General features: G+C 46.8%; 1 protein-coding gene across 1 annotated transcript; it reads left to right on the top strand.

Annotated features, from left to right (window-relative positions):
* The first annotated feature begins 5,550 nt into the window (after positions 1–5,550).
* On the top strand, positions 5,551–25,179 carry LOC117186099. Its single transcript, XM_033386195.1, has 3 exons — positions 5,551–7,127; positions 12,324–12,343; positions 25,172–25,179. The coding sequence occupies exons 1-3, from the start codon at positions 5,959–5,961 to the stop codon at positions 25,177–25,179; spliced, it is 1,197 nt and encodes a 398-aa protein (XP_033242086.1). The 5' UTR covers positions 5,551–5,958.
* The last annotated feature ends 1,409 nt before the right edge of the window (positions 25,180–26,588 follow it).

Genomic DNA, 26,588 nt, shown 5'->3' with positions numbered 1-26,588 from the left:
CTGAGGTGGCGAGGGGCAAGACCCTGATCGGTGTCCTGGACAGGGGCGCCGAGGACGGCCATGTCCCTCGCGATAAGTGGCACCTGGTGGAGAACGAGCTCCAGGACCGGTTCCTACTGGAACTGGAGGAGAACGGTGGACCACCAGGGGCGAAACTGAAGGCCGTGAAGTGGGAAGATGTCCCTAGTCGCCCGAGAGCCAGAGCGTGGGTCTCGGCTAAGCCTGCAGAGCCCGAGAAGATCCTCAGGTTACTGCAGGTCTGCAACCCCCACCTTCCTACAGCCGATTGGAAGGTGGCAAAGGTGGAGGATATCCAAGGGGAGGCGCCAGATTATCCTCGTCCTAAATGAGGAATCCATTGATCTCCACGCAAAGTCGGACGGTGTAGTGGATTATGGCTACAAGAAGGTCACCATATCCACTTACAAGTCCGATCGCAGGGGCAGGCAAGCGGAGGTCGAGCCAGACCCGGAGCTGCCGGAGATCCCGAAAGAGGGGGCCTCGTGCGAGGAAGACAACCCGGCGTCGGATGCGGCGTCCATGATGTCGGACGACATCTTGGACGACTACGCGTTCGACGAGAGCGACCTAGCCAGAGGTCTCAGCCACATCGTTGTCGGGGAGGAGCCGGAGTCCCCTGACAGCGATCTAGAAGCAACAATGGTGGAGGCGAGCCTCAGGAATGTCGTTGACGCTCCTGCAGATAAACCTCCACCATTGTAAGGCAGCATGCGCTGCTCTACTGCTCCACCTGGCCAAGGGTGGAGCCGACATAGTCCTCATTCAGGAGCCCTGGATCCTCGGAAACAGGGTCTCCGGTCTGAGGACTTCTGACTACAAGCTATATGTAGCTGAAACCGCAGGTAAAATTCGTACCTGCATTCTTGCAAAAAGAGAGTTGCACTTATTTTTGCTCCCAAATTTCAGCAATGAAGACCACACCGCAGTGAGCCTCGAAGGCCAGGAGCGCTCACTGAGGATCTGCTCCGCATACATGGGGCATGAACAACCAGACCCCCCTCCACACGCGTCTCTCCGGGCTCTAATCGCAGACTGCTCGGCCAAGGACATCGGCCTAATTGTGGGGTGCGATGCCAATGCACATCACTGTCAGTGGGGAAGCACTGACACAAACGAAAGGGGTGAGTAGCTTTTCAGTTACTTACTGACCACTCAGATGGTCTTATTAAACCGGGGTAGTGATCCCACCTTTATCATTAAAAACCGCAAGGAGGTCCTGGACCTCCCGCTTGCCTCTCATGAGATACAGCGTAACATTGTATCCTGGAGGGTCCTGGAAGAGCACTCCTTCTCGGACCACAGGTACGTGGAAACTGTCTTCTCCTTCTCAGTACCGAAGCCAGTCCGATTCCGGAACATCAGGCGGACAAACTGGACTCGGTACTCTGATTACCTCTGTCGCGTTCTCCCTGAGCCCCCATCTGAGGAGGAGTTCTCCACGGAGCCCACGCCTCGTCTTCTTAAGATCTTTACCGACGCCTGCAATAAGGCGCTCGACAAAGCATGCCCCTCTGGCAAGAACAGAGGCCGGAAGAAACCTGAATGGTGGAATCCGAAACTGGGTGAACTCCGGAAAGCCTCCCGGAGACTCTTCAATAAAGCTAAGGCTGAAAACGTTGAGCAAAACTAGGCCGAATACAAGGCCAGTCTGTCAACCTACAACAAAGAACTTAGAAAAGCCAAACGCGCCTCCTGGCGTAAGTTCTGCAGCGAAATCGAGAGTAACTCAGAAGCCTCACCCACCCTGGGCTACTTGAAGAACACCGACCAGTCGTGGACTACGTCCAGCGATGAGTTGCTAAATCTTCTCCTAAATACCCACTTCCCTGGCTGCGATGAAAACAGACCCAACTACCTCGCGCCTCCTTCTGTCGCCTCAAATGCCATCCTGAGACTGCTAAGCCAAGAAAACATTTCCTGGCCGATCAGAAGCTTTAAACCCTACAAGTCCGCGGGGCCAGACGGCATTTTCCCTGCCCAACTGATTCACGCGGGACATAAAGTCATTAACTGGCTCAAAATAATTTATGAGGGAATCTTCTCCCACGGGTGCATTCCTGACACCTGGCTTCAGACCAAAGTCGTATTCATACCCAAGGCAAGCACACTGCCCCAAAAGATTTCAGACCCATAAGTCTATCCTCTTTTGGAGCCATGGAGCGGCTCCTGGGGCTGCATCTAACGGCGTGCATTCCGTCCAGTCTGATCTCAGACTCCCAGCATGCCTATCGGAAGGGAAGATCCACCGAAACGGCCCTACACTCGATCACATCGATCATCGAAGCGTCCCGTAACTTTAAGGAGTACACCCCAGTAGCCTTCCTCGACATAGAAGGCGCCTTTAACAACATCCTTCCGACCGCCATCACGGGCGCACTGACAGATCTGGGCGTTGACTCCAGGACGGTGAGCCTGATCGATCAGATGCTACAATGCAGGACGGTTGAGGCATCACTGGGGACGTCAACGTGTACCAGATTTGTCAGCAGAAGCACACCGCAGGGCGGAGTCCTCTCGCCCCTCCTATGGAACGTGGCAGTGAACACACTGCTGCGGGAGATAGAGGGGGGTGGCTGCCGTGTGGTGGCGTACGCGGACGATGTTGCCATAGCATTCTCCGGAAAATTTCCGCAGACGTTGTGTGAGTGCATGACAAGTACTCTCACGAAAATGCCAAAATGGGCAGACAAATGCGGGTTAGGCGTCAACCCGTCTAAAACGGAACTGGTGCTTTTCACTAGGAAGTACAAAGTTCCGGTACTGATTCCCCCAAGACTATGTGGGGAAACGCTAGTCTTCAGCAACAACGCGAAGTATCTTGGCCTAATCCTCGATAGAAAGTTCGATTGGAAATTTAGCATAGAGGATAGAGTAAAGAAGGCCACAGTGGCCCTCTATACTTGCAGGAAAGCCATCGGACTAAAATGGGGAATGACCCCCTATATAGTTCGGTGGCTCTACACCGCCATCATACGACCAATCATGCTCTATGGAATGGTGGCCAGCCTTGGACAGAAGGACATGCCTCAATAAACTCAGCAGAGTTCAACGCATGGCAGAGCTATGCATAACTGGCGGGCTACGCACTACTCCAGGGGAAGCCCTGGATACTGTGCTGGACCTCCTCCCTGTGGATCTCATGGGAAAGAAGGTGGCAACACTTTCCGCCCCCAGAATGAGAGAAGCCAGACTGTGGAAAGCATCCGCGTTTGGGCACTCGGGAATCCTGATGAGACTCCCGCAATTACCAGAGAGGACAGATTACTGTATCCCTAGTGATCACCTCTCGACGCCCTTCCAGGTATCAATCCCATCTAGGGAGGACTGGGAGATGGGCGAACCAGGACCCGCAAATGCGGTTCACTTCTACACTGATGGCTCAAAGCTAGACGGCCGCGTGGGAGGCGGAGTCTACTGCAGCGAGCTGAACATCAGTCATTGCTTCAGGCTCCCGGACCACTGCAGTGTGTTCCAAGCGGAGGTTGAAGCCATCAAGGAGGCCATTTCGATCGTCTCCAAACTACTTCTAGATACGCACTTAGTGTGCGTCTTCTCGGACAGCCAAGCAGCTATCAAAGCTCTAGGCTCAATATCGTCGAACTCAGCGACTGTAAATGACTGCCGCAGGTCTCTGCACGAGATCGCAGAGCAGTTAGATCTCTTCCTTATATGGGTCCCCGGCCACAGGGACATCGAGGGGAATGACGCCGCCGACGAGCTAGCCAGGCAGGGTACTACGATTCCTCTCCTATCGGAGAGGGAGCAAGTAGCGATGCCCTTGGCTACGTGCAGGCTCCTAACGCACGAATTGTTCGAGCAAAATGCCAATAGGAGATGGCAGCAAACCGTTTCCTGTAAAGTCTCAAGATTGATATGGCCATATCGATCGAAGAAGCGCTCAGCAGAGCACAGTGCTCTGCAGTTACTAGAGCCATTACGGGACACTGGCAGATCGGCACTCACGCCTCTAGACTGTCAATCCCTCATAACGACTTCTGCAGGAGTTGTCGCGACGGGGAGGAGGAGGAATCGGTCCCCCACTTCTTCTGCCATTGCCCAGCCCTTGGAAATCGTCGTCTTCGTATTCTCGGGGCCACTTTCCTCACGGACATTTCGGACCTGTCCGTAATCAAACCAGGGACCTTGTCCAAATACATCCAAGCCACCGGATGGAACTGCAGTTAACCTGCAGTAGTATGCTCTCACGGTTCGGGCAACGCGAAAGGGCACATGCCCATGCGGCAACACAACGGACCTTTTATAGGTCCAAGTGAGCTTGGGGGCGGGAGGCTCTTATCCCCCCCTCCCGGCTACCGCCTTAACCTAACCTAACCTAAGATGGAAGTCTCACACCCGTATCCCAGTTAAGGCCCCGCAGAGCAAAGAGTAAAGAGTTTTTCTGTACTGATTCTATACGGTCCTGGTGTACTTTGTACGAACTAGCGAGGTATAGAGAGTCTTTGTTATATAGGGGTCGTCAAATTCTTTTGACCACCTCTGTAGCGCCATTTGGATAATAATAATTGTTATTAGGATAGTATTTCATGAAGTCTAGTGTAAGTTAGGCTAGGGCAAAACGGGAGCGCAATAAAAGCTCGCTCTCTCGCTCTTGGCGAATTCGCCCCGCTTTGCCACCGTAGGTAAAGTAGGCACAGAAGAAATTGTTTTAATATATGAAAAAAGGTCGAGAAAAATCCATGAAATCGAACGCAAGCACTCCATTTTTTTCGTCGTATTAAAATACAAAATTGCAGTCACCCAAGTTGTTTCGGTATCGTTATTTAAAAAAACTATTCTAAAATTTCATGGCGCCCCCGGGTGGACTTGCAATTTAAACGTATTAATTCAAGTGGAAGCCAAAAGTGACAGTGACACAGTGGAGAAAAGATAAATAGCCAAAATCTATTATACCTACATGTACATGCATATGTGCTGCAGCTAAATTGCCAAATTGACCGCGACGTGTGTGCAAATAATTCAACAAACAAAACTAAAAATCACCGCGTCGGTCGTGCAATACCCTATCTGCAGCTATATACAAAAGGAGATACACATATACCATCTACCCAAGAAGATCCAAGTGGAGCATCCAGTATAAGAAGAGGAGAGTACAGCACCTGGAATTTCCAATCTTCTCAAGAGGTATTTGTGCAAAAAATTGAAAGCTCGAGTGAAGACGAAGAGATTAAAAAACTCGCAATTATTGTCTTGTGCTGAAACAATTGCACCTCGCTTTCAATTCTTGCCACATACGTATGACATAGTAGAGCTAGATTGCATGCTGTAGTTAGAGTTGAGCATATATATATTAATACATATATACATATGTACATCTAACCCTCTTGGACGCAATAACTACACATATAACTCATTTAAACTGCAATCGCTGTCACCCCTTTCCCCTTTCTCGTTTTCGTTGTGTCAAATATACATATGTATAGTTGGGTCGTTGTCTAAGCACGCATACCAATACGCAGCTGCAGCGGTGAATTTTTTCGTCTTGCTTTCGCTCTTCACCGTTGCTTATCGTTGTTCTTTTGTTTGGCGCGCAAACACCAAGTGACGCGCTACCCTGTTTTCGTCGGGTATATTCGTTTGGTGTCAGTAGGATCCAACTATCAATTAAGACAAAGTCGTGCCTCGCAAATCAATTTAGCGTCGATCGTTGTCGGTGCATACGTATACACAACATCCATTCTTCAGAACTGCAGCGGTGAAATTTTTCGTTTTCGCTTGTCACCAGTGCAGTTCGTTGCTATTCTTGTGTGGTTTTCGTGTACGCGCCAGCCAAGCGACGCTCTACCCTAAATTTTTCGGGTATATTGGTTTTTCACCTCGTGTGGGTACAATTACCCATTATTTCATTGAGTGCCTCGGCATTAAATACGATTATTAGAAACGATCTTTCAACTTCAGTTGCTTGTATTGAGAATCAATATGACCTCAAAAGCCAACAATATTGCCCTTGAAGAGCTGAAGAAAAAGCGCAGTTGCCGTGTCAAAGGCATTCGTTTATTAGCGGACCGTTTAGAAGCGGGGGATATTCCGCTGGTATTGACGGAGCCCGAGTGCAGACTCGAAACGCTGATGCGTAGCATTGACACGGCACGCGAACTTCAAGAGAAGATTGAAGATATAGACATTGACGATGAATTTGGAGTCGAGTTGGAAGAACTCTCAATTGTCACAAAGGCAAAATTAATGTCTCTCATTTGCGCATTAAAGACAGCTGATGAGACAATACCGGCAGTACCAGCTTATGGTGGCCCAACTCGTGCTCGCCTTCCGAAGTTAGCTCTGCCGCAGTTCAGCGGCAACTTTTCGGACTTTAAAAACTTCATAGGTTTATTTGAGACTCTAGTTCACAATGACCAAAGCATTCCAATTATCGAAAAGTTCAACCATTTGCTTTCGTGTCTCTCCGGTGATGCGTTGGGAACAGTTAGGGCTTTCCAAGTAACCGAGACCAACTACGAGAAAGCAATGGCTAGCTTAAAACGGGTCTACGATAATGATTGTCTGATCTTTAAAAATCACATTGATGCCCTATTTAGTCTTCCCAAAATGACCCAGCAATCAGCATCGTCCTTAAGGAACCTTATCGATACCGCCTCATCCATATATGGTTCGTTGTTGTCGATAGGCGATGATAAAAAGATCTCGAATGCGATGATTATTCATCTCGTCTTGAGCAGAGTCGATCCGGTGACCAAAGAGAAATGGGAAGAACAGCTCGAATATGAGAAACTGCCACTTTGGACTGACTGTGAAAGGTTGCTTAATCGTAGACATCAGCATCTTTCGGCCGAAAATTCGGACAAACCAAAGCAGGAGCAGAAAGCTGTGACAAGCAAGCCGCATAATCGGAGCTCTTTCGCGTGTTCCACCGCGAATACCAAAAACCAACAATGCAGCTACTGCAATGCGAAAGGCCATTTGTTGACAGATTGCAGTCCATTTGGTCGGCTGGCAGTAATGCAAAGGTTCGAATTCGCAAAAACTGCATCCCTGTGCATCAATTGTCTGCAACAAGGCCACTCTGTAGTACAATGCAAAGCTAAGAAGTGTCGAAGTCGTGGCTGCTCACACCATACCTTATTGCATAGGTACACCTACAACCTACAACCCTACAAGTCCGCGGGGCCAGACGGCATTTTCCCTGCCCAACTGATTCACGCAGGACATAAAGTCATTAACTGGCTCAAAATAATTTATGAGGGAATCTTCTCCCACGGGTGCATTCCTGACACCTGGCTTCAGACCAAAGTCGTATTCATACCCAAGGCAAGCAAGCCCTCGCACACTGCCCCAAAAGATTTCAGACCCATAAGTCTATCCTCTTTTGGAGCGATGGAGCGGCTCCTGGGGCTGCATCTAACGGCGTGCATTCCGTCCAGTCTGATCTCAGACTCCCAGCATGCCTATCGGAAGGGAAGATCCACCGAAACGGCCCTACACTCGATCACATCGATCATCGAAGCGTCCCGTAACTTTAAGGAGTACACCCTAGTAGCCTTCCTCGACATAGAAGGCGCCTTTAACAACATCCTTCCGACCGCCATCACGGGCGCACTGACAGATCTGGGCGTTGACTCCAGGACGGTGAGCCTGATCGATCAGATGCTACAATGCAGGACGGTTGAGGCATCACTGGGGACGTCAACGTGTACCAGATTTGTCAGCAGAGGCACACCGCAGGGCGGAGTCCTCTCGCCCCTCCTATGGAACGTGGCAGTGAACACACTGCTGCGGGAGATAGAGGGGGGTGGCTGCCGTGTGGTGGCGTATGCGGACGATGTTGCCATAGCATTCTCCGGAAAATTTCCGCAGACGTTGTGTGAGTGCATGACAAGTACTCTCACGAAAATGTCGAAATGGGCAGACAAATGCGGGTTAGGCGTCAACCCGTCTAAAACGGAGCTGGTGCTTTTCACTAGGAAGTACAAAGTTCCGGTACTGATTCCCCCAAGACTATGTGGGGAAACGCTAGTCTTCACCAACAACGCGAAGTATCTTGGCCTAATCCTCGATAGAAAGTTCGATTGGAAATTTATCATAGAGGATAGAGTAAAGAAGGCCACAGTGGCCCTCTATACTTGCAGGAAAGCCATCGGACTAAAATGGGGAATGACCCCCTATATAGTTCGGTGGCTCTACACCGCCATCATACGACCAATCATGCTCTATGGAATGGTGGCCAGCCTTGGACAGAAGGACATGCCTCAATAAACTCAGCAGAGTTCAACGCATGGCAGAGCTATGCATAACTGGCGGGCTACGCACTACTCCAGGGGAAGCCCTGGATACTGTGCTGGACCTCCTCCCTGTGGATCTCATGGGAAAGAAGGTGGCAACACTTTCCGCCCCCAGAATGAGAGAAGCCAGACTGTGGAAAGCATCCGCGTTTGGGCACTCGGGAATCCTGATGAGACTCCCGCAATTACCAGAGAGGACAGATTACTGTATCCCTAGTGATCACCTCTCGACGCCCTTCCAGGTATCAATCCCATCTAGGGAGGACTGGGAGATGGGCGAACCAGGACCCGCAAATGCGGTTCACTTCTACACTGATGGCTCAAAGCTAGACGGCCGCGTGGGAGGCGGAGTCTACTGCAGCGAGCTGAACATCAGTCATTGCTTCAGGCTCCCGGACCACTGCAGTGTGTTCCAAGCGGAGGTTGAAGCCATCAAGGAGGCCATTTCGATCGTCTCCAAACTACTTCTAGATACGCACTTAGTGTGCGTCTTCTCGGACAGCCAAGCAGCTATCAAAGCTCTAGGCTCAATATCGTCGAACTCAGCGACTGTAAATGACTGCCGCAGGTCTCTGCACGAGATCGCAGAGCAGTTAGATCTCTTCATTATATGGGTCCCCGGCCACAGGGACATCGAGGGGAATGACGCCGCCGACGAGCTAGCCAGGCAGGGTACTACGATTCCTCTCCTATCGGAGAGGGAGCAAGTAGCGATGCCCTTGGCTACGTGCAGGCTCCTAACGCACGAATTGTTCGAGCAAAATGCCAATAGGAGATGGCAGCAAACCGTTTCCTGTAAAGTCTCAAGATTGATATGGCCATATCGATCGAAGAAGCGCTCAGCAGAGCACAGTGCTCTGCAGTTACTAGAGCCATTACGGGACACTGGCAGATCGGCACTCACGCCTCTAGACTGTCAATCCCTCATAACGACTTCTGCAGGAGTTGTCGCGACGGGGAGGAGGAGGAATCGGTCCCCCACTTCTTCTGCCATTGCCCAGCCCTTGGAAATCGTCGTCTTCGTATTCTCGGGGCCACTTTCCTCACGGACATTTCGGACCTGTCCGTAATCAAACCAGGGACCTTGTCCAAATACATCCAAGCCACCGGATGGAACTGCAGTTAACCTGCAGTAGTATGCTCTCACGGTTCGGGCAACGCGAAAGGGCACATGCCCATGCGGCAACACAACGGACCTTTTATAGGTCCAAGTGAGCTTGGGGGCGGGAGGCTCTTATCCCCCCCCTCCCGGCTACCGCCTTAACCTAACCTAACCTAAGATGGAAGTCTCACACCCGTATCCCAGTTAAGGCCCCGCAGAGCAAAGAGTAAAGAGTTTTTCTGTACTGATTCTATACGGTCCTGGTGTACTTTGTACGAACTAGCGAGGTATAGAGAGTCTTTGTTATATAGGGGTCGTCAAATTCTTTTGACCACCTCTGTAGCGCCATTTGGATAATAATAATTGTTATTAGGATAGTATTTCATGAAGTCTAGTGTAAGTTAGGCTAGGGCAAAACGGGAGCGCAATAAAAGCTCGCTCTCTCGCTCTTGGCGAATTCGCCCCGCTTTGCCACCGTAGGTAAGGTAGGCACAGAAGAAATTGTTTTAATATATGAAAAAAGGTCGAGAAAAATCCATGAAATCGAACGCAAGCACTCCATTTTTTTCGTCGTATTAAAATACAAAATTGCAGTCACCCAAGTTGTTTCGGTATCGTTATTTAAAAAAACTATTCTAAAATTTCATGGCGCCCCCGGGTGGACTTGCAATTTAAACGTATTAATTCAAGTGGAAGCCAAAAGTGACAGTGACACAGTGGAGAAAAGATAAATAGCCAAAATCTATTATACCTACATGTACATGCATATGTGCTGCAGCTAAATTGCCAAATTGACCGCGACGTGTGTGCAAATAATTCAACAAACAAAACTAAAAATCACCGCGTCGGTCGTGCAATACCCTATCTGCAGCTATATACAAAAGGAGATACACATATACCATCTACCCAAGAAGATCCAAGTGGAGCATCCAGTATAAGAAGAGGAGAGTACAGCACCTGGAATTTCCAATCTTCTCAAGAGGTATTTGTGCAAAAAATTGAAAGCTCGAGTGAAGACGAAGAGATTAAAAAACTCGCAATTATTGTCTTGTGCTGAAACAATTGCACCTCGCTTTCAATTCTTGCCACATACGTATGACATAGTAGAGCTAGATTGCATGCTGTAGTTAGAGTTGAGCATATATATATTAATACATATATACATATGTACATCTAACCCTCTTGGACGCAATAACTACACATATAACTCATTTAAACTGCAATCGCTGTCACCCCTTTCCCCTTTCTCGTTTTCGTTGTGTCAAATATACATATGTATAGTTGGGTCGTTGTCTAAGCACGCATACCAATACGCAGCTGCAGCGGTGAATTTTTTCGTCTTGCTTTCGCTCTTCACCGTTGCTTATCGTTGTTCTTTTGTTTGGCGCGCAAACACCAAGTGACGCGCTACCCTGTTTTCGTCGGGTATATTCGTTTGGTGTCAGTAGGATCCAACTATCAATTAAGACAAAGTCGTGCCTCGCAAATCAATTTAGCGTCGATCGTTGTCGGTGCATACGTATACACAACATCCATTCTTCAGAACTGCAGCGGTGAAATTTTTCGTTTTCGCTTGTCACCAGTGCAGTTCGTTGCTATTCTTGTGTGGTTTTCGTGTACGCGCCAGCCAAGCGACGCTCTACCCTAAATTTTTCGGGTATATTGGTTTTTCACCTCGTGTGGGTACAATTACCCATTATTTCATTGAGTGCCTCGGCATTAAATACGATTATTAGAAACGATCTTTCAACTTCAGTTGCTTGTATTGAGAATCAATATGACCTCAAAAGCCAACAATATTGCCCTTGAAGAGCTGAAGAAAAAGCGCAGTTGCCGTGTCAAAGGCATTCGTTTATTAGCGGACCGTTTAGAAGCGGGGATATTCCGCTGGTATTGACGGAGCCCGAGTGCAGACTCGAAACGCTGATGCGTAGCATTGACACGGCACGCGAACTTCAAGAGAAGATTGAAGATATAGACATTGACGATGAATTTGGAGTCGAGTTGGAAGAACTCTCAATTGTCACAAAGGCAAAATTAATGTCTCTCATTTGCGCATTAAAGACAGCTGATGAGACAATACCGGCAGTACCAGCTTATGGTGGCCCAACTCGTGCTCGCCTTCCGAAGTTAGCTCTGCCGCAGTTCAGCGGCAACTTTTCGGACTTTAAAAACTTCATAGGTTTATTTGAGACTCTAGTTCACAATGACCAAAGCATTCCAATTATCGAAAAGTTCAACCATTTGCTTTCGTGTCTCTCCGGTGATGCGTTGGGAACAGTTAGGGCTTTCCAAGTAACCGAGACCAACTACGAGAAAGCAATGGCTAGCTTAAAACGGGTCTACGATAATGATTGTCTGATCTTTAAAAATCACATTGATGCCCTATTTAGTCTTCCCAAAATGACCCAGCAATCAGCATCGTCCTTAAGGAACCTTATCGATACCGCCTCATCCATATATGGTTCGTTGTTGTCGATAGGCGATGATAAAAAGATCTCGAATGCGATGATTATTCATCTCGTCTTGAGCAGAGTCGATCCGGTGACCAAAGAGAAATGGGAAGAACAGCTCGAATATGAGAAACTGCCACTTTGGACTGACTGTGAAAGGTTGCTTAATCGTAGACATCAGCATCTTTCGGCCGAAAATTCGGACAAACCAAAGCAGGAGCAGAAAGCTGTGACAAGCAAGCCGCATAATCGGAGCTCTTTCGCGTGTTCCACCGCGAATACCAAAAACCAACAATGCAGCTACTGCAATGCGAAAGGCCATTTGTTGACAGATTGCAGTCCATTTGGTCGGCTGGCAGTAATGCAAAGGTTCGAATTCGCAAAAACTGCATCCCTGTGCATCAATTGTCTGCAACAAGGCCACTCTGTAGTACAATGCAAAGCTAAGAAGTGTCGAGTGTGTGGCTGCTCACACCATACCTTATTGCATAGGTACACAGTGGCGAATAAAAGTCTGGCGTTACCATCACTCCCAGAGAATTCTTCTCCTCCTCCCAATCAGAATCAACCTTCCACTTCGCATGCTCTCCATGCGACAGCTATGGATAATGGTGAACATGTTTTGGCCCGAGCTCTGCTTGACTCGGGGTCTCAAACCAATTTTATAACTGAGGACTTAGCACAGCGCTCTCAGATCCGTAGGGAGGAGTCGTGTATCAACTTGCTTGGTATTGGTGAGTCCAATTCACAAGTCAAGAAAAAGATACACACGGTGGTGAAGTCGCGAATTACTGGTAGTGAGTTTTCGGTTGATTTCTGGATTTTAAGGTCCATTTTGGGGTATCACCCTGATCAAACACTTAACGTGAGTGACTGGAAAATCCCGAAGAACTTACCACTTGCAGACCCATATTTCTTCAAGCCACAGAAGATAGATATGTTGATAGGTGCAGAAACATTTTTCGAACTTTTATCTGTTGGTCAGATTCGACAAGGTCCTGACTATCCAACTCTGCAGAAAACGCTTCTCGGCTGGATACACTCCAAAGGTGACTGCCACCCAAGAAGCGAGGAATTGTTTGAGTTTTCAAGAAGAGTCAGTGATACACATCGACAACACATTATAAAAGTTTTGGTCCCTGGAAGAATTGCCGTCTTCTAAAAAGTCTTTATCTCCTGAACACAAGTTATGTGAAAAGCATTATAGAAGGACTACTCAGGTCGTGCCTTCAGGTCGGTTTGAGGTAAAACTGGCGTTCAAATCAGATCCCAGTATCTTAGGCAACTCCTTTGAAGTGGCTAAACGGCGGCTTTTATCGCTTGAAAAAAGATTGTCTCGTGACCCCGAGTTACAGAAAATGTACTTGGAGTTCATGGAAGAGTACCTCTCCTTGGGTCACATGTCTACCACAGACAACACAATCCCCAAAACACCACATTATTTCATTCCACATCAGTGTGTGTTGAGGCCCCAAAGCACGTCGACCAAGCTCCGCGTCGTTTTCGATGCGTCTTGTAAAACGTCCTCTCAGGTGGCCTTGAACGACATATTGATGGTCGGTCCTACGATACAGGATGAGCTGTATTCGACATTGCTCCGATTCAGACTACACAGGTACGCCTTGACAGCCGATGTCAAAAAGATGTATCGCCAAGTCTGGGTCGCTGATGCGGATAGACAATTCCAGCTCATAGTGTGGAGAAGAGACCCGTCTGAGTCCTTGAGAATATACCAGCTCAACACCGTAACATATGGGACTGGACCAGCCCCATTTTTGGCTATTCGGTGTTTGAAGAGGTTGAGTGAGTCTGCAAAACTGTGACAAGCAAGCCGCATAATCGGAGCTCTTTCGCGTGTTCCACCGCGAATACCAAAAACCAACAATGCAGCTACTGCAATGCGAAAGACCATTTGTTGACAGATTGCAGTCCATTTGGTCGGCTGGCAGTAATGCAAAGGTTCGAATTCGCAAAAACTGCATCCTTGTGCATCAATTGTCTGCAGCCAGGCCACTCTGTAGTACGATGCAAAGCTAAGAAGTGTCGAGTGTGTGGCTGCTCACACCATACCTTATTGCATAGGTACACAGTGGCGAATAAAAGTCTAGCGTTACCATCACCCCCAGAGAATTATTTTCCTCCTCCCAATCAGAATCAACCTTCCACTTCGCATGCTCTCCATGCGACAGCTATGGATAGAGTTATTCTGGCTACGTCGATCGTAAGCGTCCGAACAAATAAAGGTGAACATGTTTTGGCCCGAGCTCTGCTTGACTCGGGGTCTCAAACCAATTTTATAACTGAGGACTTAGCACAGCGCTTACAGATCCGTAGGGAGGAGTCGTGTATCAACTTGCTTGGTATTGGTGAATCCAATTAATGTTGGACAGAATTTCGCTGCCGTTGCAAGGGAAGTTCTTGTACCGAAAAGTAAAAACGCAACCATTCATATGTAAGGTTTATTTGTGACTAATAAATGCTCTGCTCGCAGGCAGATAGAGACCGAACGAAAGGGAGAACAAAAAGGGAGATAAGAGAACGTCGCTTCGTTACGTCTCTCACTCATACATACGTCTACATACTCATATGTCTGTCAATACATGCGTGCATTGCTAGAGATGGTCATTCTTCAACACCCTTCCTCAATGCGTGCATGCTTCCATTTAACTCAATTTAAACTTAACAATTTTTTAAATTCGACATGCTTTCTCTTAGGGAGATTCTTGGTCAAGATATCTGCAATCATATCTGTTGTACTAGCATACTTTAACTTAACTTGCGTTAAATGGAAGTCAAGAAAAAGATACACACGGTGGTGAAGTCGCGAATTACTGGTAGTGAGTTTTCGGTTGATTTCTGGATTCTAAGGTCCATTTCGGGGTATCACCCTGATCAGACACTTAACGTGAGTGACTGGAAAATCCCGAAGAACTTACCACTTGCAGACCCATATTTCTTCAAGCCACAGAAGATAGATATGTTGATGGGTGCAGAAACATTTTTCGAACTTTTATCTGTTGGTCAGATTCGACAAGGTCCGAATCGGCTGGATTGTGTCGGGCAGATACACTCCAAAGGTGACTGCCACCCAAGAAGCTAGGAATTGTTTGAGTTGTCGAGAAGAGTCAGTGATCCACATCGACAATACATTACAAAAGTTTTGGTCACTGGAAGAATTGCCGTCTTCTAAAAAGTCTTTATCTCCTGAACACAAGTTATGTGAAAAGCATTATAGAACGACTACTCAGGTCGTGCCTTCAGGTCGGTTTGAAGTAAGACTGCCGTTCAAATCAGATCCCAGTATCTTAGGCAACTCCTTTGAAGTGGCTAAACGGCGGTTTTTATCGCTTGAAAAAAGATTGTCTCGTGACCCCGAGTTGCAGAAAATGTACTTGGAGTTCATGGAAGAGTACCTCTCCTTGGGTCACATGTCTACCACAGACAACACAATCCCCAAAACTCCACATTATTTCATTCCACATCAGTGTGTGTTGAGGCCTCAAAGCACGTCGACCAAGCTCCGCGTCGTTTTCGATGCGTCTTGTAAAACGTCCTCTCAGGTGGCCTTGAACGACATATTGATGGTCGGTCCTACGATACAGGATGAGCTGTATTCGACATTGCTCCGATTCAGACTACACAGGTACGCCTTGACAGCCGATGTCAAAAAGATGTATCGCCAAGTCTGGGTCGCTGATGCGGATAGACAATTCCAGCTCATAGTGTGGAGAAGAGACCCGTCTGAGTCCTTGAGAATATACCAGCTCAACACCGTAACATATGGGACTGGACCAGCCCCATTTTTGGCTATTCGGTGTTTGAAGAGGTTGAGTGAGTCTGCAAAACTCTCATTCCCTAAAGCTGCTGAAGTTATTGACTCCGACTTCTATGTCGATGACATGTTGACTGGTGCTGGTTGCGTAGAGGAGTTAAAGACAATTAAGTCTGATGTGGCTCAGGTTCTTCAAACCGCTGGGTTTGAATTGACTAAATGGTTTTCGAACTCACCTGAGGTCACCGCATCCGAGAGCACAGTTAAACCGATAACGATCTCGGACTCAGAGTCAACTAAGGCGTTAGGAATATCGTGGCTTTAAGTTCCAAAATGACACGTCAGTTATGGGTCTCCGAGCGACAAAACGGAACATATTATCGGTGACATCAAAGCTGTTTGACCCCCTTGGCTTGTTAAGTCCTTTAGTAATTAAGGGAAAGATCCTACTGCAGGAGCTTTGGCTTAACAAGCTAGATTGGGATGAGTCAATTCCAATGAACTTGGAAACAGCATGGAAATTATTAAAAGAATCCTTGGGTCAGTTGGAGAAGATTACCATACCTCGATTTGTGTATACTGATCCCATGTCACCGATTCAAGTACATGCCTTTGCCGACGCATCCATGAGAGCTTATGGAGCCTGCGTCTATATCCGTAGAAAGACTGCAGAAGGTTTCAAGGTCTCCTTGTTGACTGCAAAGTCGAAAGTAGCGCCACTCAAGACGAAAACGCTTCCAAGGCTTGAGTTATGTGCCGCTCACCTTCTAGCAGACCTTTGTCACCGAATCAAATCACTGCTCAAGGTTCCAATTGATAAAATGATATTCTGGTCAGATTCAGAAGTTACTCTTCATTGGATCAGATCCCACCCTTCGTCGTTGTCAACATTCGTTGCGAACCGAGTAGCGGAGATTCAAGAGTGGTCAAGTGAAGCTACGTGGCGGCATGTGCCAACAAAACAGAACCCAGCAGACATAGTTTCGAGAGGTTGTGACGTAGAGGAAATCGTGCAGTCGATCTGGTTTGGTGGACCAGAGTTCTTAAAGTTTGAAGAAGAGAGCTGGCCCAGAAATCCACACTTCGAGCTTTCCGGAGAAGAGATACAGATGGAAAGTCGGAAGAAATCGGTCGGACTGACCGTCGCGGCCAAGCCAAATTACTTAGTGGATGTAATCGAGGGATACTCGTCACACCTCAAACTGCTAAGAGTGTTCGTTTTCGTGTTCCGCTTCATCCGAAAATGCAAAGACAAAAGTCTCAACTTTGGAAAAATTCCGTCATCCGTAGAATACGACGAGGCGTTTCTAAAAATAGTCGAAATAACACAGAAAAATGAGTCTCAAGAAGATATTGAAAGGGTTCGTAAAGGCACCAAGTTAGGCCCCAGTCTTCAGCGCTTGAATCCCTTCATCCATGAAGAGGCTGGGACATGGTACTCTTTTTCGTTGTTGCGAGTTGGGGGGCGACTAGTTAACGCTCCTATGTCATATAATGCCAAGTTTCCCTTGTTATTGACAAAACGCTCGCAGTTTGTGCAGACATACGTTCGCTATCTGCATCAAACGAATTTTCATGCCGGCCCACGAGCACTCGTGAGTATCCTTAGACAGCGCATTTGGATAGTGAATGCTCAGGCGGTCTGCAGGGCGACAGTTAGGTCGTGTATTCGTTGCTTTAAATGCAAGCCGCTACTCCAGACCCAAATGATGGGCAACTTACCCGCAGACCGGCTCCGTGCTCTCCGCCCATTTTCAGTATGTGGCGTTAATTTTTGTGGCCCAGTCTATACGACTCTGAAAATTCGTGGAAGGCCCCCTTATAAGTCCTACATAGCGTTATTTGTCTGTTTTGCGTCCAAGGCGGTTCATTTAGAAATTGTCTCCGATTTGACGACTAATTCCTTCTTGTTGGCATTCCAAAGGTTCGTCGGTCGTCGAGGATGTCCGCAACGCGTGAACTGCGACAACGCGACAAATTTCGTCGGAGCAAGTCGCCACTTCAGCGAACTGCGGAGGAAGATAGTGATCAGACGTGTTTTTGTTTTGCGCTCCGCATTTTTTCCTTTTGTTTTGAATAAACAGCCGGTGTTTTCCTAACTAAATTCTAGTTATACTTCCTAACCAGACAACAATCTGGAAACCTATTCTATTACGCGAGTGCATGCCTTTTGATTTGTGTTAAAACATTATTTAACTTTTTATTTTTCGGCGTCGGCTTGTGCTTGTGTTTGTGTTGTTGCAGTGAGTGAGTACGCATTACATTGCATTGCAGTCCGCTCTCGTCTGGTAGCTTTTGTTGTTCTATCACTCTCTCGCTATCACCTCAACTTCAATAACTGTTCTTTCTCTCTCGCTCTTTAAACTTTCTGAGCAATAGCGCTCTCTGCTTAGTAGCTCTCGCTATAACCGCTCTCCACTCTGCTCTCTTTTTTTTTTCCCAATTCCGCTTGGAGCGTTGTCTGGCACATTGGTCTGATACCAATTTGTTTTGCAAATAATAGTATATATATAAATAAATAATAAAATAAAATGGAATACGCTGTGGTCTGTGCCAAAAAAAGCTGTAAGAAGCAGATCACCCACGATCAGCCGAATGTCCCCTGCTGGCTCTGCGACAGCGTAGTGCACGCAAAATGCGCTGGATTTTCTGGTGAGTGGTGCTATAGCCAAACGTAATGGCTTGCATTACAGTTGCGAGGCATGCCGTGCGGTGGAGAAAGACATGGTGGCTTTCATAAGGCAGACGCGGAGTGGCTCTAAGGAGCTGACCGTTGGTTTTAAAAACCAATACGATCGGCTCCTAGCCATGGAGGCTCAGTTTAGCGGTTTAAAACTGCTGAATGAGTCTCCGAGGCGCAAAAAGGTCACTCCGCGGGATCTGCAATTGCCAACCGTCACTCAGCCGTGCGCCGCCGAAAAACTGACTCCGACCACTCCAAGTGTGCAGCAGTTGATCTCGTTTGCCACTCCAAGGGCAACGACAGCTGCTGGCGATGCAGATTCGGTAGCCGAATTCATCGCCTCGGAGAATGTGCAGCCAAGTACGTCTGCAGCGTCCGTGTCCGTGGTGTCCGCAAGTTCGCTAGTTGTCCCGTCTATCCCGATCCCACCAGTAAATAGACGTTCCGGACCTCCGGATATTGCCACCACAGGTACTAGGCCTGTGGTGACTAAACCACTGGTGGGAGTCCCACCAAAACGACAAGTTTTTGTTTCACGGCTGGCCCCTGACCTCACATCTAATGATGTAATTGCTTTTATTCAAAGCAAAATAAAAGCCGTGGGTTTAAAGGTGGAGAAATTTAACTTCTCTTATGCCAGGGAGGTAGCCTCGTTTAAGATAAGCATCTCCCCAACTCAATTTGACACCATTTGCTCCGCCAAATTTTGGCCGGAGCATTTGGTGGTGAAGGAGTTTAAGGCTAAGAAGAAGAATAGGCCCCCCATATCCCTTCCAAACCTTTCCAGTGTGCCACCCTCAACCTCAACCTCAACTTCCTCTTCCTCAACTTCCCGTCTTGCTTCCACCTTTCCAAAAAACTAACTTCTCTTTTAGTAACCTATCAGAATGTAAGAGGCTTGCGTAGTAAGCTCAGCATTCTTTTCCGGGATAGTGTTGCATTTGCTTCCCACGTTATTGTGTTTACTGAAACCTGGTTAAAGCCGGACATTCTTAGTTCCGAGGTTTTGGCAGGTCGGTACACAACTTTTAGAAAGGACCGTTCGTCTCGACGGGCAGGGGGGTTCTAATTGCAGTGGACTCTTACTTCACGTCGGAACACTTCACAGTCCAAGTTCAACAGGAACTGGAATTCCTGTGTGTAAAACTGATTCTTCCCGCTTTCGCTATATTCATTACTTGCTCGTATATCCCACCTTCTTCGGATATTTCAATTTATGAGCAGCACTTGTCCGCTTTAACCGCTGTTTCTTCCTCGCTATCTGATAAAGATCGTATGATAGTTCTTGGTGACTTCAACTTGCCAGGAACTGTTTGGTCTTCGGTAAACGAGTCTAGTATTCTAGTGCCCATGTCACGACATGACTTTGTTGACGGCTTGCTTGACCTATCCCTGTCTCAAGTCAACCATGTGAATAATTCCTTGGGTCGATTGCTTGATCTGTGCTTTGTATTGGATCCGACCATAGTGTTGTTAACCCGAGCCCTTCCGCTCACTATACCTGAAGACGCCTACCACCCTACTTTCGAGGTGTCGCTAGATATAGGACCAACTGTATTGGATCGGTCGAGTAGGCTGCCCGAACGTGTCCGCTGCTTTCGTAAAGCCGAGTTTGCGAAGCTTAATAACCTCATTAGGGATTTTGATTGGTCCGCTTTGTACTTGTGCACTGATATCATAAAAGGCACAAACATTTTTTACAATGCTCTTGGCACATTTTTCGATTCTTGTGTCCCGCTTTCTTGTCCGACTAGATCTGGAAAACCCCCTTGGTTTACCAAAGAGTTATCCAGTCTAAAAAACTTAAAATCGAGACTTTATAAAAAATTTCAAGAAGTGGGTTCTCCTACTTCTCACTCTCGCTATGTATTAGCTCGGTCAAACTTTTCAGTTCTTAATGCTCAATGCTATAAGAACTACCTATCTCGATGCAGGATACGTTTTTCTCAGGACCCTAAACAGTTTTACAGCTTCGTAAACAGTAAGCGTAGAACGTCCGCACACCCATCCTCGCTATCATTTTGTAATACGTCGGCAAATAATGATCAGGCAATTGCCGATCTTTTTGCCCAATTCTTCCAAACCACCTATTCTGAGGAAAGCTACTCTGGTCATCCGTACCCATACGGTTTACCGAGGTCGAACGGCATTTTCAGTCCCTTGTTAAATGAATGTTCCCTACTTCATGATCTTCGACTAATTAAGCCGGTGTTTTCACCGGGTCCAGACGGGGTTCCAGGTTGTGTACTCAGGTACTGCGCCGAGGCTCTGTGTGGACCTTTGCTTAAACTATTCACCCTATCCATTGATTCTTCTTGCTTCCCCCCGATCTGGAAGGAATCGTTTATAATTCCTCTCCATAAAAAAGGTAGCAAGTCTGATGCAAAAAATTATAGAGGTATAGCAAAGTTATCCGCTATTCCTAAAATGTTTGAGAAGGTTTTAACTCCGCACTTGCAACATCTCTGCAAGTCACTTATATCTCCAACTCAGCATGGATTTATAAGGCGGCGATCAACCACCACGAACTTGTTAGAGTTTACCTCTTTCATTATTAAAGGCTTTCAAGGTAACTTACAGACGGATGTTATTTACACCGACTTTAGTAAAGCATTCGACTCTGTAAACCATTCCCTTTTAGCGCATAAACTTGACCTTTTAGGGTTTCCGCCCAACCTCCTGAGATGGATTTCTAGCTATCTTTGTTCTAGGTCTCAAAGAGTCCTCTTCAAAAACTCCCTCTCTTTCCCAGTAAAGGTTTCTTCGGGAGTACCACAAGGCAGCCATCTAGGCCCCTTACTCTTCACACTCTTTATTAATGACTTACCTTCAGTATTAACATACTCTCGAGTACTTATGTATGCGGATGATGTTAAACTCTGTGTCCAGTACAAGGACATTTCATTTCATTCTCGCTTGCAATCCGATCTCAATAACTTTCAGTCATGGTGTTGTGCAACCTTGTTACACCTTAATGCCTCGAAATGCAAAGTTATGACATTTCATCGTTCTAGCCCTTTGTTGGCTCCCTACACCCTATTTGGTGGTTCTCTTGAGAGAATTACCCTGGTGGATGATCTGGGTGTTATGTTAGACCCCAAGTTAAAGTTTTCCGAACACATTTCTACCATGGTAAATAAGGCCATGGGCGTGCTTGGGTTTATAAAGAGGTGGTCAAAGGAATTTGACGACCCCTATATAACAAAGACTCTCTATACCTCGCTTGTTCGTCCGATCTTAGAATACGGCTCCTGTGTATGGTGCCCTCAGTACAAAGTACACCAGGACCGTATAGAATCAGTACAGAAAAACTTTTTACTCTTTGCTCTGCGGGGCCTTAACTGGGATGCGGGTGTAAGACTCCCATCTTACTCTAGTAGACTACTATTAGTAAACCTCCCATCCTTAGTTAACCGTAGAAAAATGCTTGGTGTGATATTTATGCACAACTTGATCAGGGGTGACATAGACAGCCCTGATCTGTTGAGCCGCATAAACTTCACGATTCCTATTAGACTGACTAGAAATTTTATACCGTTGTTCCTTCCACTTTGTAGATCGAATTATTCCTTGCATGAACCGTTTAGGGTCTTATGCTCGGATTATAATTCCCTCTACCATATTATATCCACCACTAATTCTCTTCCTCTTATTAAATTATTAATCCTTACACACCTTTCTATTAATTAGTAACTGTAGTGGTATTTGTACTTTGATTGCATGCTTAGTTTCTTAGTAAGTTTAGTACTAATTTTCCTCGAATGTTAGTCTAATAGCTATCTTTCTTGCATGTTCGCGTTTGGTTCGGCTACGCACCGCGCGTCATGCGGCAGCGCCCCTCGGTCGGTTGGGCGGGAGGAGGGCTGCGTTTTGCCTGGGATCCGCGCGTAACAGCCTTCTGCTGGTGTCACACGGGCCACTTGACGGTGCAGTAACTGCATCGCCTCTTGAAAGATGCAGTCATTGCATGTCAACGTCCACATTAAGATAGAGGCGGAAGCGGACGCGATACGCGAATTTGCGTCAAGAAGCGGGTGCGAGTTTGCCTTCATACCGCCTCGAGCACCGCACATGGGCGGACTTTGGGAGGCCGGTGTGAAGTCTGCCAAGGGCCTACTCCTACGGGCAGTCGGAAGCGCTCTCCTCACCGCAGAGGAGCTGGAGACCGTGCTGGTCGGGATCGAGGCGGTACTCAACTCGCGCCCGCTAGGACCCCTAAGCCCAGACCCAAGCGACGGAGACGCGCTGACTCCCGGGCACCTGCTGCACCTGCACCCCCAGCACCCAGGACCCCGGACCAGGAGGGTCTGAGCGGCTTGTATCGTCAGCCAGGCAAATGTTCTGGCAGCGATGGTCCCGGGAGTATGTGCTGGGATTGCAAATAAGATGCAAGTGGCACCAGGAGGAGCCAAACATAAAGGAAGGCGACCTCGTAATCGTCGCCAAGGACAACCTGCCCCCTCAACAGTGGCTCCTCTGAAGGGTGGTCGGAACAACCGCCGGGCAGGACGGAAGGGTCAGAGTGGTCGACCTAAGGACGAGCAGCGGAGCCACGTTCAGGAGGCCAATCCACAAATTGGCGCTTCTGCCAATGGTTTGAAGCCTTTCAGGCCTTCAACGGGGCCGGTGTAGCGCCATTTGGATAATAATAATTGTTATTAGGATAGTATTTCATGAAGTCTAGTGTAAGTTAGGCTAGGGCAAAGCGGGAGCGCAATAAAAGCTCGCTCTCTCGCTCTTGGCGAATTCGCCCCGCTTTGCCACCGTAGGTAAGGTAGGCACAGAAGAAATTGTTTTAATATATGAAAAAAGGTCGAGAAAAATCCATGAAATCGAACGCTCGCACTCCTTTTTTTTCGTCGTATTAAAATACAAAATTGCAGTCACCCAAGTTGTTTCGGTATCGTTATTTAGAAAAACTATTCTTAAATTTCAACCTCTTTATAAACCAAAGTACGCCCATGGCCATATTTACCATTGTCGACATGTGTTCAGAAAACTTTAGCTTGGCGTCTAATATAACACCAAGATCATCCACCACGGTAATTCTCTCAAGAAAACCACCACATAGGGCCAATTCCGGAATAACGTAGGTTGCGGCATTTAGTTGTAAGCCCGGCTTAGTCAGAGAGCGGATGGAAAAACTGCAGATCTTCTTTGACTGAGCGGACACGACATTGAGAATGGAGACCTCAGGTCGCAGAACGTGGGCCACTGCTGGTAGTCCCCAGTGTCACATGGAGAATGGAGGCTACCGCCGGAAGTCTGCACTTGAACGGCCAGTTGCGGCGTGTGAGAGACACTCGGGGGCTCGGGCTGATCGTTCAGTTCGGCAAGGCATTACGTGTAGACCGTGTAGCAGTCATCGTACATCCCTTGGACATCAGCTACCACCCTTTGGATCCGCTTCCGCCATCGCCACCGAACAGGCCTAGAACTCCGCGTCCACCGCGCCCACAGGCTTTGGAGTTGATCTCGATGGACTTGGGTGAGCGAGCAGGTTGGAGTGCTAGCATCTGGAGCGTCGAGCTTCTGGTCGAAGCGGGTCAGTCTGCTTGCAGCGAAGGCAAACTTAGACCGTGTGAAAATGGCTGCCGATTGGTCCATAGTGCTCGGAACCGTAAGAGGGACTGCCGAGGGGAGCAACAAAACATCGAAAGCATATTCTCAACCCATAAAATACGAACTGTATAAACGTAACAGTATTATGGAAATTGTAAAATGTGGCCGGAATGTGCAGATATAAATACTACGATCAATAAATGTTTAACCAAGAGCGAAAATTGTGGACGAACAATAATATTGAGGCACAAGGTACCAATGTATAGAGTCGGTTGCAAACGGCAGTTCAAAAAAATATACCCTCGAAATGCGAGGTAGCGCGTTGCTTAACGTTCCATTAAGTTCAAGCGCGGCATCGAAAACTATCCCAACAAATACAAAGCAAGCAACCGGTGGAGAAGCGAAAAAACGAAAAGAATGCACTGCATGTATGTATGTATGGCTGTAAGTGCTATTTACCGAGGCTTCGGTTAACGAACCACCCTTTTGACGAGATTCAAACAACGGGTAAAACGGTATATAACCATTTTATACACAGGTTATGCTAGATATATGTATGTGTATCAATAACTATGAAGGCATGAGTGAATATATATATGTATGCATATGTTCAAGTATATGCTAATTGAAAATGTATACGTAGCCATAAACATATGTACATAAATATGTGCGGGGGATTCAAGTTCAAGATTATTAAGAAATAGCTACTGGATCACTTGGGTGTAACGTGTAGGTAGCGCGCCGGTTAAAACGGCGGTGGGAGCGTAACTAACTTATCTTAAGCGTTACGCTGCGGTGAACGCCGTGTGGATTGTGGATCTTCCGACCGCACCGCCAAACTCGCGACATCGAGTTGGGACCGGACCGCACGGAGTTGGCACAGTGCGCGGCAATTATCTACTGATGCCCTGAACAAAAAATATTCCGAAAATATCGACGTTCTGCCATGTTTAGCTCAGTCACTGGATCTTAAACTCGTCGAAATCTTATGGCCGAAGGTCAAAGGAATTCTACCAACTGCAAATCCGTCAACATGAACTAAGTTTTGGCAAGTGGTTTAAGAATTATTCAAATTATTGGCTCAAATCCTATTGAAACGTTGGCAGGATCTTACTGACCCATGCCAGGCTGGGGTAAAGCAGCTCATACAGAACATATAACATAGGTTTTAATTTGAGTTTCTTTTTTTGATTTTGTTCGAAAGCAACACTATTTCAATGAACAGCAGATATCTTGGGTAATTGTGGAAAGCCATGAAAAATAGAAGATGAATGTAAATGTAACAAAATTTCATCAGGTTTATAATTTCTTCTTAAATTTTAGCTTTGTAAAAAGGTATAACTTGTTCAATTTTGAATACCTGAAATGTCTCAAAAGGAGTATGTATTTTGAGTCGAAATTTTTTTTCTTCTAATTTTTTTTCTGCCATATTGAGTCAGTAAATTTTTATATCCAGTACTCTTAGAGTATAGGGGTATATTAGATAAGTGGTGAAAGTGGATATGTGAAACGTCCAGAAACCGTTTCCGACCCCATAATGTATATATATTCTTGATCAGCATCAAAAGCCAAGTCGATAGAGCCATATCTGTCTGTCCGTCCCTATGAGCGCCTAGTGCTCAGAGACTATAAGAGCTAGAGCAACGACATTTTGTATCCAGACTTCTGTGACATGTCACTGTTACAGGTATATTTCAAAACTTCGCCCCGCCCACTTCCGCCCCCAAAAAGGTCGAAAATCTGTGGCATCCACAATTTCAAAGATACGAGAAAACGCAGAATCGTAGAGAATGATTATATCTTCTAGACTGCAGAATCTGATGAAAAAAATTTCATTCTCTTCGCTCTGTCTCTCTCTAACACACAGGTTTCATGGTCGGCTTTGCCTATTGCTAAAAGTGAGTTTCTAAATCTCAGAGACTATAAAAGCTAGAGCAACCAAATTTTTGATCCACACTCCTGTGATATCTGACCTTGACGAGCTAGTTTCAAAATTTCGCCACACCCCCTTCCGCCCCCGCAAAGGACGAAAATCTGGGGCATCCACAAATCTCAGAGACTATTAAGGCTAGAGCAACCAAATTTGGTATCCACACTCCTGTTAGATGTCACTAAACAACGTATATCTCAAAATTTCGGCGTCTGCCGGAGGAGAGCTATACTGAGTTAGTATCGGGTATAAATGTAGAGTTGCGGTCGCCACAGCACCTCACAACGATCCCTTCCGTTTTTTTTTTAATTTCCGAATCGAGGAATGTAGACAGAGAGTTACTTTTACAATTATGGGATCACAATATTTCAGACAAAATTTAAGCTCCATGGCGAACCAAGTTTGAGCTAAGAAAAACTATTCCTAGACAATACGGCATGAGAACCCAATTCTTGGCCTGCTTGATCTGCCCATTCCTTACAATATACCAAAATATACCCACCATGTGTTTTAGAGCCCCCTTTGGAATTATGAAGCCGAAATTACCAACCCTTCTTTGGACAGACATGTTTTGTTGTGGGGATGTGCATTTTACCGAATATTCGGTATTTTAATATTTTATTATTCTTATTAAAATGTTTATATACTAACTGTTATTCCGCAGAACATCAATTTGCAAAGTACCCAGCTAGCACAATAGCAGCATCAAGTATAGCCGCTTCAATGAGTGGGCTAAAATGGCATCTTCGCACAGGCCATAATCTTCCCTTTTTATTAGGTCTACTTACGGACTTAACCAGCATCGAACAA

This window comes from Drosophila miranda, chromosome XR (genome assembly GCF_003369915.1).
Source record: "Drosophila miranda strain MSH22 chromosome XR, D.miranda_PacBio2.1, whole genome shotgun sequence".
Classification (NCBI taxonomy): Eukaryota; Metazoa; Arthropoda; class Insecta; order Diptera; family Drosophilidae; genus Drosophila; species Drosophila miranda.
This window is presented reverse-complemented; position numbering and strand designations above follow the sequence as displayed.